Here is a 20066-nt window from a genome sequence, read left to right as displayed (position 1 = left end):
ACTAACAGATGTATTGGAGCATAAGCTTTCGTGGGTGAAAGCTTATGCTCCAATACATCTGTTAGTCTTAAAGGTGCCACAGGACTCTCTATTCTTGATCTTAAATATCACATTAGCATATCGGAGGGACCCTCTACAAACCAGCTGCATGACTAAAGGGCTGAAGGATACACAAAAGGAAAGAAGACTGGAAACTGGTGTCACTGAAGGGCAGAGTTAAAGTTCTTTTTGCTGACAGAACTCTGCATAGCTCTCCAGCAACAATGCAGGCTAACTCCTGTGTTAACTCCATGGAAGGCTGGTGCAACTCAGTTGTGCACCCAGATGGGAACTGCTCTAGTTTCAGAAGGGAGTTCATAGAATCAAAGAATCATAGAAGATTCAACCCCCTGCTCAAAGCAGGACCAACCCCAACCAAATTGTCCCAGCCAGGGCTTTGTCAAGCTGGGCCTTATAAACCTCTAAGGATGGAGATTCCACCACATCCCTAGGTAACCCATTCCAGTTATTCTGTCTGAACCAGTCCACTGCCATGCAGCTCATACAGAGTGCAACGTCAACCTCTGGCTCTCACAGTGTTGGCACCTCTGACCCATGCTCACCCAGCCAAGACTCTGTCAGACCGCCTGTCTGACACCCACACTGTGTGTCTTTGTGTCATGCTGACTCCAGCACAGCATCAGGGCACTGCTTGGCCATTATTTAGGGATCTCTGACTCCATTCAATGCAGAACTGGTGTTTGGCTGGGCTGGGTCGGGCTGCTCTCAAGCTTGTTTTGCCTGGAACAATCATGACCCCCAGTGGACAGACAGCTCCATTTCAGGCAGAAGTATTCCTGCAAGACACTGATCTCCAGAATAACAGAGCCAACAGCCTCAATCAGATTGAACAATATTCAGAACAGAGAAAGACATCCTTGCTAAAGTGTGTCAAGTGCTCAACCTTATGGAGAAGAGTCCTGTGGCTCTCTCAAGATCAGTGCCTGCCCTTTGGGACTAGTGTCAGTTTATTTTAAAATCTGTCTTTCGAAAAGCAAACATTTGCACTGTGGACATTACAGAAGGAAGCACAATGATTACACAATTCTGTGCTAATCTGAGTGACTTTCAGCTGCACAATAGCCACACACCTATACTCATCATAGCACAAGTGATAACAGACAGAGCCAAGCAAGTTAAGATGAGCTCTCTCTGCAGGATGATTCAAACCAGTGCAAACTTGTCTGCACAGTCACCTCAGGTTTGTTTTTAAGTTGCATTGCCGGCTTCCCACCAAGCTTCAGTTTCAGGTGATGTCTGTGAGATCATCATCATGGGTCTGACCTGCAGGACCTACTCCCTTCTTTCTCTCTCAACAGGGATCAACTACCCTCTATGTTCAACTCACTGACGTAGATGGAGGAGGAAACTCAAAAGAGGGAGTAAGTTGCAGTGTAATTCTAGGCTTGGAAGTGTGTTCTTCCAGAAGAGCTAGTTCTCTGAAATGTTGCTGTAGCAAAGTATTTAAGTTTTCACTCTTGCTAAGTCCATGCCACTGCAGTTTCTGCTTTGTCCAAAGTATTTTCCCACCCCTGCTCCTCAATATCCCATTGTGTCTTACTGACCTGGTAAACCCCTTTGATGTAAAATGCCCCCTCTGCCTCGTCTTCCCATTCTATCTCCCCTCGGGGATTGTGCTGGACATATGGACAAGCATCCCCCCCATTCAGATTTCAGTTGAGCCTGCACTAGGTCAGACTCTGCTCATTTCCGAGTGGCCCATCTAGTTCTTCCTGCTTATTGCACGAGCTCATGGAACTGGGCATCTGCAGCCTTGGGTCTCCTGTGAGCAAAGTGTGCCAGTCCCTTCTCCCCCGGGCTTTTGCAGGAAGGGGGATAAGACTCTGAGTCTGTCCCAGTAGCTACTGCTTCTGGGGACCGCCCCAATAACATTTTCTGGAGCAGCTTCCTGTCTCATCTCAGAACCATGATATCATCCTCCCTGCACAGAGCCCAGCACTGTGATGTCAGGGTGAGGTCAGCATAGTGCCGGAGTGAGAGCAGGGCAGCTTGATGCTCAGTGTCACAGCCATCGTGACACAACAGGGAAAGGGAGGGAGGGACAAAATGCAAATATAAAGATGTGGCAAGAGCAGAGAGAGAAGAGCTCAGACAGTCCCTATGAGGAGGTAAGGGGCCTTCTCCTGTGACAGGTGACCAGGGCGCTCAGTGAGGTGTACATGTGAGCAGGTGGGGGAACAAGCTCATAAATCCCCAGATCACTCTGGCTGGTTCAAAGGGAAACATTTCCAGAGTTCTGCTGTTTTTGGCAGAAGGGGAGTTGGACAGTTATGCTCATTATCTCACAGATATCAGCATTGTGCCTTTATTTTCAAGGTCCAGCCCCGTTTTATGTGGCCAAACATAAACTATGTTTTTACCAGGGTTAGAATGTGGGGGCTAACATAGAGCATGTTTTTTTTAGGCCCAATCTTGCAAACGTCTGCAGGGGAGTACAGCTGAAAATTTTTTGACCGAAAAGCTTTTTAATTGGACATTTTCCTTTTTCCTTTTTAAAAATAAAAATAAAAATTTCTGTGAAGCATGTTGCCTTTTTCCAATTTTTTTCCAGTCATATTTTTGGCAACATTTTGAAGGGAATTTTTGATCCTAAACATTATCAATAGAGTAACTGACATTTTTTAACTCAAAAAGAAGCAAGATTTTGACAAACAAAAAATTCCCATAATGGTCCCAAAATATTCTTGATAAAAGAATTTAATACAATTTTGAAAAAATGAGATGCAGGTCCCTTTGGAGCCCAACAAAATGGAAACAATTTTTTAAAAAAATTCTTTCTTTTTAACTTTTCCCAACAGCTCTAAATGTAAGTAACTTACTTGGTCAAGTAGTTTCAGTGAAGTCAATGGAACTACCTTGCCTAAGTAAAGCTATTCACATGCCATTTCAGCCAACTCTACTCCCATGCATAAGTGTTTTCAGGATCAGGCACAATAAAAGTAATCCTGTAATAACACAACTTTTGTTTGTGGCTCAAATGTTATTTATAAAAGCAGCAAAGAATCCTGTGGCACCTTATAGACTAACAGACGTTTTGCAGCATGAGCTTTCGTGGGTGAATACCCACTTCGTCAGATCAAGTAGTGGAAATTCCCAGGGGCAGGTATATATATGCAAGCAAGAAGCAAGCTAGAGATAACAAGGTTAGTTCAATCAGGGAGGATGAGGCCCTGTTCTAGCAGTTGAGGTGTGAAAACCAAGGGAGGAGAAACTGGTTCTGTAGTTGGCAAGCCATTCACAGTCTTTGTTTAATCCTGAGCTGATGGTGTCAAATTTGCAGATGAACTGAAGCTCAGCAGTTTCTCTTTGGAGTCTGGTCCTGAAGTTTTTTTGCTGCAGAATGGCCACCTTAAGATCTGCTATTGTGTGGCCAGGGAGGTTGAAGTGTTCTCCTACAGGTTTTTGTATATTGCCATTCCTAATGTCTGATTTGTGTCCATTTATCCTTTTCCTTAGAGACTGTACCGATGCAGCTGTGCTGCTGTAAGATCTCCTGTGTAGTTGCTCTATGCCAGGGGTAGGCAACCTATGGCACACATGCCGAAGGCGGCACACGAGCTGATTGTCAGTGGCACTCACACTGCTCAGGTCCTGGCCACCGGTCTGGGGGCTCTGCATTTTAATTTAATTTTAAATGAAGCTTCTTAAACATTTGAAAAACCTTATTTACTTTACATACAAAAATAGTTTGTTTATATATTATAGACTTATAGAACGAGACCTTCTAAAAATGTTAAAATGTATTACTGGCACACAAAACCTTAAATCAGAGTGAATAAATGAAGACTTGGCACACCACTTCTGAAAGGTTGCCGACCCCTGCTCTATGCTGATGGGAGAGGGCTCTCTCATCAGGATAATTAAACCACTCCCAAATGAGCAGCGGTAGCTGTCAGAGGGAGACATGGTGCTGTTCATACTAGCGTTTCTGTTGGTGAAACATGTCACTCAAGGATGTTTTTTTCACATACCTGAACAACATAAGTTATACCAACATACGTGCTGGTGGAGGAAGAAGAAATCGTGGACAGACTAGTATGCTGGAGTCTCAGCCCCCAGCTCTTGAGTCCCAGCAACAAGGTGCTGCACAGCTGTATCTGCTCCTGGCGGGAACCAGCCCAGTCACACAGCAATAAATGTTTAGAGCATGGTGGGGCCCAGAGACCTTAAGCGGGTGCCCACTCTGGTGATTTTAGTGCCAGTCTGCTGACATTTTATGCCCTACATCAGGGGTCGGCAACCTTTCAGAAGTGGTGTGCCGAGTCTTCATTTTCACTCTAATTTAAAGTTTTGTGTGCCAGTAATACATTTTAATGTTTTTAGAAGGTCTCTAAAAAGTCTGTAATATATAACAAAACTATTGTCATATGTAAAGTAAATAAGGTTTTAAAAATGTTTAAGAAGCTTTGTTTAAAATTAAATTAAAATGCAAAGCCTCCTGGATCGGTGGCCATGATCTGGTCAGTATGAGTGCCACAGTTAATCAGATCACATGCTGCCTTCGGGGCGCGTGCCACAGGTTGCCTACCCCTGCCCTACATAAAGTCCCAGCTGCTGGGGTAACCTGAGCTCAGACCCTCAGCTTTCCTGCAAAGCCTGCTGCACATGTCTAGCCTCCAGGGCGGCAGCAGAGGCCAGCCTGGCACGAGCTCTGGGCTGGACCTGCTAGAGCCCTGCTGCGGGATTTGCAGGCTGCTTGGCTCTGCCAGTCCCAGGCCGGGCGACACCAGCGCGCAGCGGCCTGGCCCAGCACTGGGAGCCTAGCACGCGGCCACATGCTCCCAGAAAGGGCAGTATTGAGGGTGCACGCGAGGGCGACGGCTTCCGCACGGCTTCACTTGACCAGTGCGCACGCCCGCCCACCTTGTACATGCGCCCTGGGAGGCGGGTCGTGTGCACCTGCGCAATAGCGTGGAGGCGCCGTTTGAGCGGAGGCGCGCGGCGCTGGGCGGCGAGTGTCGGAGTCCGAAGCGGGATGTGGCGGGGCCGGGCTGGGGCGCTGCCGGCGGCCATTGCGGCGCTGTGCCGGGCTCTGCCGCCGGGGAGCCGGCCCGCCCCGGAGACCTTCCGCCTCGCCAAGTTCGACCGGCCCGAGGCGGTGAGAGCGGGGGAAGCCGGGACCGATCCCCTCCGCCCCATAGCAACAGCATTGTCCCCTCCGCCCCATAGCATCACCGCTAGCCCGTAGCAACATCACTGGCCCCTCCTTGACCCATAGCAACGCCCTCCCGTCCCCACTGCCCCATAGCAACACCACTGTCCCCTGACAGTGCCCCCTCACTGCACCCCTACTCCTCTCGGTGGAGGGATGCTATGGGTCATAGCAATACCCCTCTCCCCTTACTGACCCATAGCATCCCTCTACATCCTGGGTTTGCCCCCGCTACCCTACAGCATTCCCCCTGCCCCATAACATTAATGCCTACTTCTCCTTTTACTCTTGTAATGTCATCTCTTCTCCCATACCATCACCCCCGGTAGTGGGACCCTGGGCAGCTTTCTTGTGCTCTCGGGCTTTCTTCATGTTGGGTATTCCTGCCTTTGGCATAGCTGCCCAGTTGCAAGCCCCTGGTCAGACAGGTGCAGCTGATATAAGCACAGTTTGCCACTCAGCCCTGTGTGCAACCAGGTCACACTGCAGTGCTGCAAATTGTGGCTTGTAACAGCTTTGCTTGTAGTAGGGTCTGCACGGGCAGCTACACCAGTGAGCGGAGCTGGAACAAATCCCCAGTGGCAACAAGGTCTGTGCATCAGTTTTGCCTGCTGTAAAGGAGGAATAACAACACTCAGCAGTATAAAACACTTTAAGGTGTGTGGATGGGATGGTGCTGTGTGAATATTCAATGTTACTCGCTAGTTCTCATTAAAATAATGCCTCCATACTGTTCGTATAGCTAATCTGTACAGCTCTGTGTATCTGTGCCCTCCAGCACTCCATGGTGTTCTTCACTAGCTTGTCACCACCTGGTAGCGTTGGCACCCCTCTGCTGTAATCCCTGTAATGTCACCACCTAAGGGTTTGTCTACACATGGAGTTATTCTGGAATAACTGCTGAATAACTCAATGTGTGGACACCCTTATTCTGTACTAAGAATCTCCACATACAGAGTTATTCAGGAATACTTCTCGTGCTCTAAATTCACACCCTTTCAAATCTAGGGATGCATATCCTTTCCCTTCTCCATGCCTGACAGTCACATTCCCTCTGAAACCTTGATTCTCTAGTGTCCCCTCCTCACCTCCCACCATGAAGGTACCCTCATAACCCACCTGAGGCCCTTTAGTCATGGTATGTCAGCCATCCCTGTAATGACTCCAGCTTCCTCCTCCTCCCCCCATGTTGGGAAATAAAAAGCCCAGACAGCCAGATATGCATGATCAACTTCCATTTACATTAGAGGGAAATAATCTTCTAAATCCAAGAGCAAAATAGTCTCCCTTGTCTCCATGCTGCCCTTCCTTTCTTTTCAGTGGGATGATCTCTTTCCATGTCTTCTCTTGCTTAGAATCTTGTTCAGAAGCTCTGAAAAATTCCTGCTCTTGGAGAATTTCCTGGAAACTTCTATTTTCTACCCCCACCCCCAATTGAAGCTGGACACTTCTGGTGTTCAGCACATTCTGCTTGTCACTCAGAGTATACTTCCCTTCCTTTATCCTGAACGATCTTAGGCCCCTTCTGTGCTAGGGCTTTGGAAACTCCATTGGCAGAAAGGCCTTGACCTACCTCTGCATATAGACTGTTTTGTATTTGACTAGGCATTTTATGTTGGCAGCAATTCCTTGTAGGAGGGCTTTCCTTAAACTGTCATAGTCTGTAACCGTGCTGTCCTAGCTTCTAACTACATTGGTTGAGCTAGTTCTCGTAATAATAGCCCACAATGCAATGCCTGGTGTTTACAAATTACCCTAAAGCCCCTGCTCTTGCAGCATTATAGGACATTTCTTTCAAGCATCCCAGAACAAACTGGTACAAGTATAAGTATAAAGTGTGCTGTATGTGGCTGTGCCTTTTTAGAAGCAGTGTGGTTGTGGGAGAGAGGAGCCCAATTGTTCCAGGCAGTCAACAACCCTGTAACACTTTTCTTTGCTGAATGCACAATCTTCATGTTATTGCCATTAATCTGAGGAAGCACAGGGTAATACCTATCCTTCCCCTCTTTTCTTGCTGAGTGGGCACCTTGTGTTGTTTCAGGCAATGGCCAGCGCTGAGTAATTAACACAAAAAAATGCAACTCTTCTGAATGCTGATGTTTCCTTTCTGATCTTTCATAGAGTTTGCAGATTTGGAGGCTGCTGTATTCTCTTCTAAAGCAAATCCATGACGGAGGATGGACTGAGCCTGATACCATAGGTAATAAAGTATTTTCCCTCCTGCTGCTTGCAGGGGCAGCTCTAGGAATTTCACCGCCCCAAGCATGGCGGCACGCCGCGGGGGGCGCTCTGGCGGTCGCCGGTCCCGCGGCTCCGGTGGACCTCCTGCAGACGTGCCTGCGGAGGGTCCGCTCTGTCCTGCGGCTCTGGTGGAGCATCCGCAGGCACGCCTGCGGGAGGTCCACCGGAGCCGTGGGACCAGCCGACCCTCCCAGACTCGCCTGCGGGAGGTCCACCGGAGCCGCCTGCCGCCCTCCCGGCGACAGGCAGAGTGCCCCTCGTGGCATGCCGCCCCAAGCGCGCGCTTGGCGCGCTGGGGTCTGGAGCCGGCCCTGGCTGCTTGTAAGGTTTGACTCAGTTTCTGGGAGTGACCTGAGCTGGACTTAGAGCTCCCCTTCCTCAGCAGCCCAGCACTGGGGGCTTTAAACGCCATTCTGAACATCTCAGTTTATCCTATTGACCCTAATTCTTGCATCAAAGATATGGATGGATGGATGGATATCTGATGAAGATGGATTTGTTCATCAGAGCCTTTTGATTCATGCTGAACTTGTTTTATCCATGTTAATGAGGTTTCAGTCAGGCAAGCTGGATGTTCTCTCATCAGCTGTAGGCTCTTGCTTGTTTGGTGCATTTTACCTAACAGGTTACTGCAGTTGCATTTTTACACTGCATTGGTCTTACAAGTCCCCAGAATACTCAGAGATAATTACAGAAAACAGGTTTACTTCCTCTCTAATCTCTTATTTTCTCCTAAACATGACACCTGACTCCACAGTAAAGTGCCATTAAATCCTACCTTAGGCCTGTGGATTATAATGGATGAATTGTGCCTGCTATACAACCTGTGTTGTGGAGCCAAGTCTCGGAGTAAAGAAGGAATCCACTATGTGTATGTACTTTAGAGAGGATGTAAAATACAGCTATAATCAGGAACCATGTCGCAGAGAGAGCCTGCGTACAGGTTGGCTTTTTTACCATCTTGTCAAAGGAAAGAGCGTAATCACTGTTGGTTATTTAAATATACATTACTCCAAACACAGTGCTAGTCCCCAGGTCTATGCCTTCCCCAGACATACCCCAGTGATCTCCTACAGTGTGCCCCTTCACTGGAGCAGAGATGATGTGAATGTGGAATCCTCCCACAGCCTTAGAAGGTTTCTCAGCCCCAAACCAGCCAAAATTGGCTCCTGAAATCTCTATGAGTCAAACTACGCTCATCAGGCTTCTGAAGATCCAAAGTAGCCTACAGTTGTGGAAACTGAAGCAGAGAGATTAAATGACTTGGCCAAGATCTCTCAGGAAGTCCATGTCTGAGCCATGCATTGAACACTGGTTCCCCTGGTTCGGTTCTCAGTCCACTGCCTTAATCACAGGATCATCATTTTTTTTCCTGCTGCTTCAGTTGCTATGCACAGACATTACACTGAAGTTCCACCATGTGCACCTATGTGCTAAGGCAGTTCAGCTGTGTCTCTTGCACGCTTGATAAGGATAGACATGCAGAAAGCATAGCTGAGCACATAATTTGGCCTCTAATCTATTAATTGACAGGGTGATTGGACTTTTAAAATATTAAATTGGGAAAATAGAAATGCCATCATGTGGACCTGTGATTGCTCCCACATTGGTTGTTGGCAGAGTCTGAACTTGAGATCTTCATGTGCACATGATGGACCTCTAACCAGAAAGTTGACACACACTTTGCTAGTGAGTTGCACAGTTTTTGCTAGACAATAGTATAATTTTGGGAATTAGGATTCCTGGAGTGTCTTTCTGGTTTGATTTCAAGAAGTCTGGTTTAGTGGTTAAAGCAGTGGTACGGGCAGGATAGCTAAGCATACAGATTTAACACAGTTATCGAATGGCTAAGTGAATGAAGGTTGGGTCTGCCATATTCAAGACCAATGTTCTATTATGTAGCCTCCATTTTTTGCAGTATCTCAGTGCCTCCTAATCTTTAATGTATTTTATTTTCACAACATTCCATGTTACAGATGGCAATCTGGGACATAGAAAGACCAAGTGACTTGCCCAATGTTACACAGGAAGTTTGTAGCAGAATTGAACTTGGGTCGCTGAGACCTAGATTAGTACCCTAACAAGTGGACCATCCTTCCCTTCTTTGGGTAACTTCTCAGTTACCTTATCTGTAAAACTGAGGGAAAATAATAGTTCCCTGGCCCTATAGCAGGAGTATCAGGCCTTGGTCAGTGTAAGTTATGAAGAGCACACAAATATTAAAAGCAGTCAGTGGAGGAGGAGACTTGATTTCACGGTCTCTTGGCTCCCAGGCCAGTGCACCTTTTAGACTACAAGTATTTTCTGGGAGATCACTCTCTCTGAGTTTTGACCTGGAGTCTGTGCGCATTGCCAGAGATCTCAGTAATCCTCGTCACTCGTAGGACCAAAACAAGCTCTAGTTATTTTCTGTTGTTAGGTTTTGGATCTGATTATTGTTCCAGACACTAGCTCTTGCAGGGTATCCCAAGGATACAAGTATCCTGTGGCTTCTGCCCATGTTTTTTTATTCAGTATGTGTTCCAAAAAAGTGATAGACTTTCCAAATTTTAAAAACGGGTCACTTTGGAGAGAGATTGGTTGGGAATGCTTTTGCATTGGGCCTCGTTAGCACTACAGAAGTAATTTTCCCTCTCTTGATATTCATTCCTTCTTGTCAACTGTTGAGAATAGGCCACTTTCACCTTAATTGAATTGGCCTCGTTAGCACTGACCCTCCACTTAGTAAGGCAACTCCCCTCTTTTCATGTGCTGTAATATTTATACTGCTTACTGTATTTTTCACTCCATGTGTCTGATGTAGTGTGTTTTAGCCCACGAAAGCTTATGCCCAAGTAAATTTGTTAGTCTCTAAGGTGCCACAAGGACTCCACATTGTTTTTGCTGATACAGACTAACATGGCTACCACTCTGAAACCTTTTGATTAAATGACCCTCAAATTTATACTATAAACTATACCCTAATTCGTGAGCTAGCGTATGGGTTTTCAAGTCACTTTTACTACATATGTGAATTTTAGGGAGGACTCAAACTCCTGCTTTAAACAATCATAATTATGGAGTGACCAATGGTCACTTTATACTTCATATAGAAAAAGATTGTGTCATATTTTTAATGAGTGATGGTGCATAACTTCAGATTTGGGAAATCATCTAGAAAGTATTATGTACTACAGACAGTGTGTTTAAAATGAATGATCTTGTGCAAAAACCCCCAAACTAAAATCAAATCACACACCAACAAATCCCCCCAGTGTTCAGTGGCTGGAAAATCTTGGAAATCATCCTGTTTTAGAAGAGAATATTTTCCCTCTTTCACTATATAATTATTTCTTATCCTAAACTTCTGGGGGGAAAAGTTCACACACACCAAAAATTCAGAATCATAGTTCCTTCATCAAGAAAGTTAGAGAATGAATCAAAGCCAGCCTTGTATTGGAACTCTGGCATTAACTTCAATGAAGAAGTCACGGCCAGTACCTTCATACTGCTCTTTCCATTAGCTTTCAGTCTGCATGAATGCTCTTAAAATGCCAGTGGGATCTGCCTTTTGACATGTCAGTTATCTTTTGGTGTAGCAGTTTTGATACTGCCATAAAGAGCTCTGTAGCTATTGTATCTCTTTCATTCTCAACTGTCAAACCAGAACTCTTTTTCTGCAGCAATAATTTTCTTTAATAACTCTGATTTGTGGCATCTCTACAGGTGGTTTTTGCCTGAGTGCATGAAGTAATGCATCCATTTTCATTCCTTGTCTTGACTCTCATTTCTTTCTTCCTAGCATGCATAAACTCAGAATAATGTGTAGTTCTCTGTTGACTACAAAGCTATAATTCATTGAAAGGGTTCTGCAGGCGTCGTAAATCAGAAGGGCACGACATGTGCTGTATCACAGCTTGGCCCGTATTCACCAAACTTTCTTTTTCAAGTGAAATGTGCATGCTGAGAGGGGTTTATTATTAAGATCAACAGAACAGAACCATTCTGTGTAAATTCCCTTACCTTAATGGAGTACCTCAGTAAAGCATTGACCAAAAAACAGGTACTGTACTGCAGTAATTAGCGTTAAATCTGCTGTATAAGGAACATTTTCCTATCTATTCTGCACTGAGTATCATGCTCTTCTTTTGGCAGAGTCCATCTATCTATCTTAAGTACTTATCTGTCCATCACTGCCATAGTATATGAACATCTCACGCTATTTTAAACAGGGTGATTGATTTAAATCGCTAGTCAGGAAGACTCAGTTTAATCATGGATTTCTACATAAAAGTGCATTCTTGTTGGTTGTTATAACCTTAATACATATTCTTCACAACTCAGAGATAGATGTAGGTTTCATTTTTAGAAGGCACACACTATACATTTTTAAAGTGATTTATTTTGAAAACTTTTCAGATTAGTTTTACAGCTATATCAGAAAATGAATGAATGTTTGGTTATTTCATTTACCAAAGGTAATTAAAGCAGATATTTATGAAGTCACTGGGAGATGAACTATCTCCAATTCAACAGGTTAATCATTAATATTTGGAGGATTTTCTTGCCATGCTGTATTAGGAGGAGAACATCACCAGACAGACATTTAAATTGTTTTATTTAACTAAAACAACAACGTTATGTATTCTGGATTTTTTCTTCAACAGCAAACATATAATATTTTAACAAAACAACCATATGAATTTTTGAATTTAGTTTAACATTCAAGTTTTTTAAAATCAGGTTGGTTTTTGTTAAAATTGTTTTTAACTAAAATAATTAAATGAAATATTTTTTTAAAAAAATTAAATCGACTATGTCAGCTAGGTCAACATGAGAAACTTAAAATATTGGCTTCTTCAGCTAACTCAGTTGTCTTCACCTTCATTTTCCTGTTTGTTCATAACCTGGAAAAGAAAAACAAACTTTCTTGCTTTTTCAGGTCCCAAACGATTTTTCAATTTGGAAAGAAGAGTTTGTTGTATAAACGAACTGGGCAATTTTTAAATCAATTACCTCTTTTTGTAATCTGCTGGTTCTTATCACAAATTTGTCTGTGGTTGTTTCTGGATGATGGAATTTTTTTTTTTGTACTACAGATATACTGTGGCTATGTGACATAGATGATGTGACTGAAACACTATCATTGGCAGATAACTCTGAACCTATAGAAAATGATGGTGATCTTGAAGGTGGTGTGGCAAAGTTCCTCCTCTCCTCTAGTAGGTCCTGCGCTTATTGGCGGATTTCCTCCCCTCAGTGGTCTTCCAGACTGTGGGTTTCATCCAAGGGGATCAACTCCTCCTATGTCTGATTAGGAGTAGCGAGGCTTGGGGGGAACCCGGGCCCGCCCTCTACTCCGGGTTCCAGCCTAGGGCCCTGTGAATTGCAGCAGTCTCTATAGTGCTACTTGTAACCGCTGCTTGACCGCTACAGCTCCCTGGGCTACTTCCCCATAGCCTCCTTCAAACACCTTCTTTATCCCCATCATAGGATCCTCCTGGTGTCTGATACTGCTTGATTGTATGGTGTTTCCTCAATCCTCCAGTAGTACACCCTCTCAGTTCTTAGTTCCTTGTGTCTCTGGCTCCCAGCTCCTCATACGCACTTCCTTCCTCTGGCTCCTCCTCTCTTGACTGGAGTGAGCTCCCCTTTTTATACCAGGTGCCCTGATTAGCCTGCCCTGATTGGCTGCAGGTGCTCCAATCAATGTAGCTCTCTCCGGTGCCTTCTAGAAAGTTCTTAATTGGCCCCAGGTGCCTTGATTACCCTGGAGCAACTGCCATTTTGGTTCCCATGGTACTAGGGATTTGCTTAGCCTGGGGCTAACATACCTGTTCCTCAGTACTTTCCTGTAGCCATCCGGCCTTGCTCCATCACAGTGGATAGTCTTCAGAATCCTGTATGTTGAGGATGAATTCTCCTAAACAAAATAAGTCATTGCAGTTATTTAATTATTATTACCATACTGCTCATTTAGTATTATTCATTGCATTCACTGACACTCAGTACTACTTCATGTCATGCAAAACGCTAGTGCAATGCACATGCTGGGGCATGTTTAATGGAATTTCTTGGCTTGCATGCCTTTTAAGTCTCAGCTTTCCCACTACATTAATAGCTTTTCTCATTAAAATGTACATATTTGAAATACCAAAGAAACTATATTTAAATCATCCTATTGTTGTGATGTACCAGAGAAGGAGTATGGTCCAGTGCATAGAGTGTTTGTCTGGGACTTGGGAGTCCTGGTTTCATTTCCCTGCTCGCCCACAGATTCCCCCATGAGATCTTGGGCAAGTCATTTAGGTCTAGATCCTCAAAAGTATTTAGGCTCCTATGTTCCAAGCCTTAGTCTTCCCCATTGGTATAATGGGGATAATAGCATTTTCCCCAACCTCACAGGGGTGTTTGCAAAGTTAAATACATATAAAAGCAGGGTGGATAAAAATGATTTAAAAAAATAAAAAATAAAAAAAATTGGATTTTTTATTTAAATTGGATATTTTTGATAAAATGCTTTTTGAGGGAAAAAACTATCTAAAGATAGATACATTATTGCTCAAAGATATCTCATCATGGAATAGGGATTATAAATTATAATTCTATTGTATGAGACAATATAGTCATCTAATGTTTAAGAAAAGTTTTGTAAATGAGTTCCAGTAGTTCATGGATTAGGACCCAATTTTATGGGGTTCCAGGGGCTTCTGTGTAGATTATTTAGGTTAATCTTTCTATCTACCCAATGGGACTCAGTGCTCAGTCTAGAAGATACCAGCAGAGATGCTTAGTTTTGCAGTTCTCAAACTGTGGATTTATGTCTCCAGAGATAACATGCTTGTTAACAGCAAAAATGTTTTAAAATAAATCAATAAATAATATATAAAGGTGAGAAATAACAGACCTCAACCCTATTGTCCCTCTGCAAATTTGTGTACACAGAGTCAATCCCTTACCTCCCTCGAAAAGTGCAAACAGTTTCAAAAAGTTCAATGAATAGAAGATTATTGGGGGTGGAATAGATCTGGACAAGGAGAAGAAGTCTGGAGATAAATGTGAGAAGGGAGGAACAGGCAGTAGAAACAAAAGTGAAACTCGTTGAACATCATATTCGAGAAGTCTTGAGGTCTTTCCAAGTGTAGCCTTCATTGTTTTGAAATCTACCATACCATTCTCTCACTAGAAGGGAAAACCTATAATGGCAGCAGGCCATAAAAGAGACCCAGTTGGGGAATATTTTAATGAAGTTCCTCTACCTGTGGGTAGGACAGGCATGCATGTAAAATGCAAACAGTGCAAAAAGAAATGCAAGGCCTGGTTGCCCGAATGAAACAACATAAGGAGAAGTGTTCCTTCTCAGGAGGCAGCTGCGTTGAATATGATGAAAGGAACATGTCTGAACATGCAGGATCTTCAGGTTGGTAAAAATTTTTATTTCATACTTCTTTCTTAAGGACTGCCCGTCTTCCTTCTGGACTATTCTTGAATTCTCATGTTTGAGCAAAAAAAATATAGTCGTTACTCTGTGGTACTATCCTTTTAGATGCAGTTGTGATAAAAAATAAATAGCTGAAATAGGCAGATCTTCCTTTTACAATTTCACCTTTAAACTAGTACTGAGTGTCAGTGAATGCAATGAATAATACTAAATGAGCAGTATGGTAATAATAATTAAATAACTGCACTGACTTATTTTGTTCAGGAGAATCCATCTTCAACATACAGGATTCTGAAGACTTTCTTCCTTTAGGATCACCATCATTTTCTATAGTTTCAGTTATCTGCCAGTGCCTTTTTACAGTCACATCATCTATGTCACATAGCCACAGTAGCAAAAAGAAAAAAAATCTCCATCATCCAGAAACAAGCATCGATAAGTTTGTGATAAGAACCAGCAGATTACAAAAAGAGGTAATTGATTAAAAAATGGCCCCGTTTGTTTATGCAAAAAACTCTCCTTTCCGTATGATTGAGAACCCACACTTCATTAACATGAAAAAGTAGCAAAGAATCCTGTGGCACCTTATAGACTAACAGACGTTTTGCAGCATGAGCTTTCGTGGGTGAATACCCACTTCGTCAGATCAAGTAGTGGAAATTCCCAGGGGCAGGTATATATATGCAAGCAAGAAGCAAGCTAGAGATAACAAGGTTAGTTCAATCAGGGAGGATGAGGCCCTGTTCTAGCAGTTGAGGTGTGAAAACCAAGGGAGGAGAAACTGGTTCTGTAATTGGCAAGCCATTCACAGTCTTTGTTTAATCCTGAGCTGATGGTGTCAAATTTGCAGATGAACTGAAGCTCAGCAGTTTCTCTTTGAAGTCTGGTCCTGAAGTTTTTTTGCTGCAGAATGGCCACCTTAAGATCTGCTATTGTGTGGCCAGGGAGGTTGAAATGTTCTCCTGCAGGTTTTTGTATATTGCCATTCCTAATGTCTGATTTGTGTCCATTTATCCTTTTCCTTAGAGACTGTCCAGTTTGGCCGATGTACATAGCAGAGGGGCATTGCTGGCATATGATGGCGTATATTACATTGGTGGACGTGCAGGTGAATGAGCCGGTGATGCTGTGGCTGATCTGGTTAGGTCCTGTGATGATGTCACTGGTGTAGATATGTGGGCAGAGTTGGCATCGAGGTTTGTTGCATGGATTGGTTCCTGAGTTAGAGTTACTATGGTGCGGTGTGCAGTTACTGGTGAGAATATGCTTCAGGTTGGCAGGTTCAGTCATTAAGACCAGGATACAGTCCACCCTACAGAGCAGATGTTGCAGGCAAATTGCTGGATAAGGTGTATGAAAGAGAAATTGAGTAGTGTGCAAAAGGTCTAGAGGGTGAAATTGTTAACCTGAGTCTTGATAGGTGGAGCAGTGTCCACAATAATCCTGTTATACATGCTTGTATGACAACAGAAGAAGGGGATGTCTTCATTACAGAAACAATTGATACATCAGGAAATGCACACACAGCAGAATACTTACAAGAAATAGCAGTAAAAGCTATAACAAACTGAAGAAAAATACAAAGGTCTGGTATGCAGCTTGGTCACAGACAATGCTGCAAATGCATCAAAGATGAGAAGAAATTTAGGAAGAGGGAGTGAAGAGAGTCCAAAGCTAATAACATACGGTTGCAGTGCTCATTTGATGCACCTCCTAGCCAAAGACTTCAGTGTTCCAGAAATAAAGGCTAATGTTGTTGAAATTGCAAAATACGTCCATAACAACTACTTTGCAGCAACTGCTCTGTAAAAAGTTGGAGGAACCAAGCTAATTCTCCCACAAGACGTGCGATGGAACTCAGTAGTGGAGTTTTGAGCACAATATCAAGAACTGGCCTATAGTCTGATGATAGTCTGTGAACAAAATCGTGAAAAAATAGATGACACTGTCATAGCCAAAGTTCTTAACATTGGGCTTAAAAAAAATGTTGAACATATGCTGAGTACCCTGAAGCCCATTTCTGTAGCCTTGAACAAAATTCAGGGAAATAGCTGTTTCATTGCTGATGCTGTTCAAATTTGGAAGGAACTGAGTGAGATCTTAAAAAGAGACATATGCAATGGCAGAGTTAGTTTACAAGCGTTAAAAAAACAAATGGGACAAGCACTATCTTCAGCTCATTTTTTTTTCAAATATTCTCAATACTCGGGACCAGGGTCAAGCCTTAACTGCTGAAGAAGAGGAGTTAGCTATGACATGGACATCCAGCAATCATTCCTCCATAATGCCAACTGTAATGAACTTCAGAGCTAAGGGTTAACCATTCAAAAAATATATGTTTGCTGATGATGTTTTAAAGAAAGTCACACCAGTGAACTGGTGGAAGTCATTTAAGCACTTGGATTCAGAGACTGTTGAAGTGATAATCTCACTTTTAACAGCAGTAGCTACTTTTGCCGGTGTAGAAAGAATATTTTCTTCCTTTGGATGGATTCATTCCAAATTGAGAAATCATTAGGGATCTGAAAAAGCAGGAAAGCTTGTTTTTCTTTTCCAGATTATGAACAAACAGGAAAATGACTGTGAAGATGACCAAGTTAGCTGCAGAAGCCAATATTTTAAGTTTCTCATGTTGACCTAGCTGACATAGTCTATTTAATTTTTTTTTAAATATTTCATTTAACTATTTTAGTTAAAAACAATTTTAACAAAACAAACCTGATTTTAAAAAACTTGAATGTTTAACTAAATTCAAAAATTCATATGTTTGTTTTGTTAAAATATTATTTGTTTGCTGTTGAAGAAAAAAAATCCAGAATACATAATGTTGTTTTAGTTAAATAAAACAGTTTAAATGTCTGTCTGGTGATGTTCTCCTCCTAATACAGCATGGCAAGAAAATCCTCCAAATATTAATGATTAACCTGTTGAATTGGAGATAGTTCACCTCCCAGTGACTTCATAAATATCTGCTTTAATTACCTTTGGTAAATGAAATAACCAAACATTCATTCATTTTCTGATATAGCTGTAAAACTAATCTGAAAAGTTTTCAAAATAAATCATTTTAAGTATGTATAGTGTGTGCTTTCTAAAAATGAAACCTACATCTATCTCTGAGTTGTGAAGAATATGTATTACGGTTATAACAACTGACAAGAATGTACTTTTATGTAGAAATCCATGATTAAATTGAGTCTTCCTGACTAGTGATTTAAATTAAATCCACCCTGTCACTGGATCTCTTACATTGGAGAAGCTGTCTTTACTTATTCTAGCCTGATAGAGGAAAATGGAGGGCTGGCTGCCCCCACGACTAGTTTTACCACTTTGTGTTCTCTCCCTTTTTCAGCATGTAAATTCTTAGGTGGTCTCCAGCCTCCAGATAATGACCATTATCTGCTGCTCTATTTTAGGGAGATAGGAAGAAAATGCTAACCTTTCCCCAGTTAGGGGTCATTTTCTCTTTATGCAAACCCTTTACCACAGTTACAGCAATTAATTTTGTGTGTGAGACGAATGTATAAAGAAAATGAGAAGACAACACAGAAAACAGTAAAATAATTAGCTAAAACCTTTCTCTGGTTAGGCAAACTCCTTCCCTTTCAGTCTATCTAGACAGCAGTCATGTGGTATTGGTAGGGCTGTCAGTATTAGCTGATGCCCATTTTTTTCATCAACAGGGCCAGCCAGTTATAAACAACTGCCAATTAGCTCTAAAATGTTCTAGGAGTATTGTCTTCAATATGGTATTTCAGCTAAAGTCCCTTGTCTACATCTGATGGCTCCTTTATTGATGAAGTGCTCGACCTGGGTATATATCAACTGTAGCCTAACAAGGCCCATGATCCAGGTAACATTCACTACACATTTCTCTTACCTTGGACCAGTCACCAAAAGCTGGCTTCTTCAATTGGTGAATCGCTGTACCCAGGATTGCAGCATCCCAAAAGCCTAATGCAGTGTGAAGGTCGTAACTGTTCCCAAGCCAGAGAAACCATTGAGAGATCCAAAGAGCTACCAACAGATTTCTTTTCTGTGTGTTACCTACAAATTGATGGAGAGACTAATCCTGATGTGGATTAATGAGATATTTGATCTGTAGCTGCCTCATGTTCAGGCTGAGTGCAGGAGGGGATGATGCACTCGAGATTAGGTACTTTGTCTGACTCAAGATACAGAAGATGCATCTGTGTAAGGAAAGAAGTTTGGTGTAGTTCTTATTGATTTGAGAGCAGCCTATGACACTGTGTGGCATGTCGGGCTGACTACCAAGCTGCTGCAAGCCATTCCTTGTAGCCAGGTGGTGTGGTTCATCCAAGAAATGATCAGTAATTGCATCTTCATTCAGTGAGTTAGGGATAAAATCAGTCACCTTACACGTCTCTGCAATAGCCTTCCACAAGGGTCAGTGATGGCTCCCTTTTTGTTCAATATATACACACATGATCTTCCTGAAACTCAGGCCGAGATATGTGTGAATCCTGATGACATCTGTATTGCTGACACTGGAACTGACTTCTATGGGATTGAACTCTATCTCATCCACGACATGTATACTTAGTCGCCATTGATAGAAATGAGTGGTCAAATTCTCAATGAACCAGACAGTGGCATCTACTTCCATCTAAAAATCATCTTGCCAATCAACCCATGTTGATCTGTGTCCAAGGCCAGATACTGCTATTCCATTCCGTTGTCACATACTTGGGAGTAAAACTCAACCATGGACTGATATACCTGGAATACCTAAAAATGAAGATCTCTTCCTGTACTGCCTTGATACCAAAGCTATTGGGAGTCTTTGGTCCTTTGTACATCTGTGCTCGCTCTAGTGTTTGCTCCAGCCAAATACGGTAGAACCCCAGAGTTATGAACTGACCAGTCAACCACACACCTCATTTGGAACCGGAAATATGCAATCAGGCAGCAGCAGAGACCAAAAAAAAAAAAAAGCGCAAATACAGTACAGTACTGTTTTAAACGGAAACTACTAAAAAAAAGGGAAAGCAGCATTTTTCTTTTGCATACTAAAGTTTCAAAGCTGTATTAAGTCAATGTTCAGTTGTAAACTTTTGAAAGAACAACCGTAATGTTTTGTTCAGAGTTATGAAAATTTCAGTGGGACACCATGACTGATCTCTTAATGCTTCTTTGCAATGGCAGCTCACACACATTGGGACAAGAGCACTA

The 20066-nt window shown here is 42.7% G+C and overlaps 1 protein-coding gene across 2 annotated transcripts in view; it reads left to right on the top strand.

Annotated features, from left to right (window-relative positions):
* Positions 1-2081: 2081 nt before the first annotated feature.
* Positions 2082-20066, top strand: part of TEDC1 (tubulin epsilon and delta complex 1) — a 206893-nt gene continuing 188908 nt past the window's right edge. The window contains exons 1-2 of one of the 2 annotated variants that reach the window (XM_039485274.1): positions 2082-2168; positions 7334-7412. In XM_039485274.1, the coding sequence (XP_039341208.1) occupies positions 2121-2168; positions 7334-7412 (127 nt within the window). In that variant the 5' untranslated portion in view covers positions 2082-2120. Of the gene's footprint in view, positions 2169-4956; positions 5159-7333; positions 7413-20066 lie in introns of those variants that run through there. The other variant, XM_039485272.1, reaches the window with a different exon arrangement.

Source organism: Mauremys reevesii, linkage group 8, assembly GCF_016161935.1.
Source record: "Mauremys reevesii isolate NIE-2019 linkage group 8, ASM1616193v1, whole genome shotgun sequence".
Classification (NCBI taxonomy): Eukaryota; Metazoa; Chordata; order Testudines; family Geoemydidae; genus Mauremys; species Mauremys reevesii.
The sequence above is the reverse complement of the archived record's forward strand: the minus strand, read 5'-3'. Positions and strand labels throughout refer to the sequence as shown.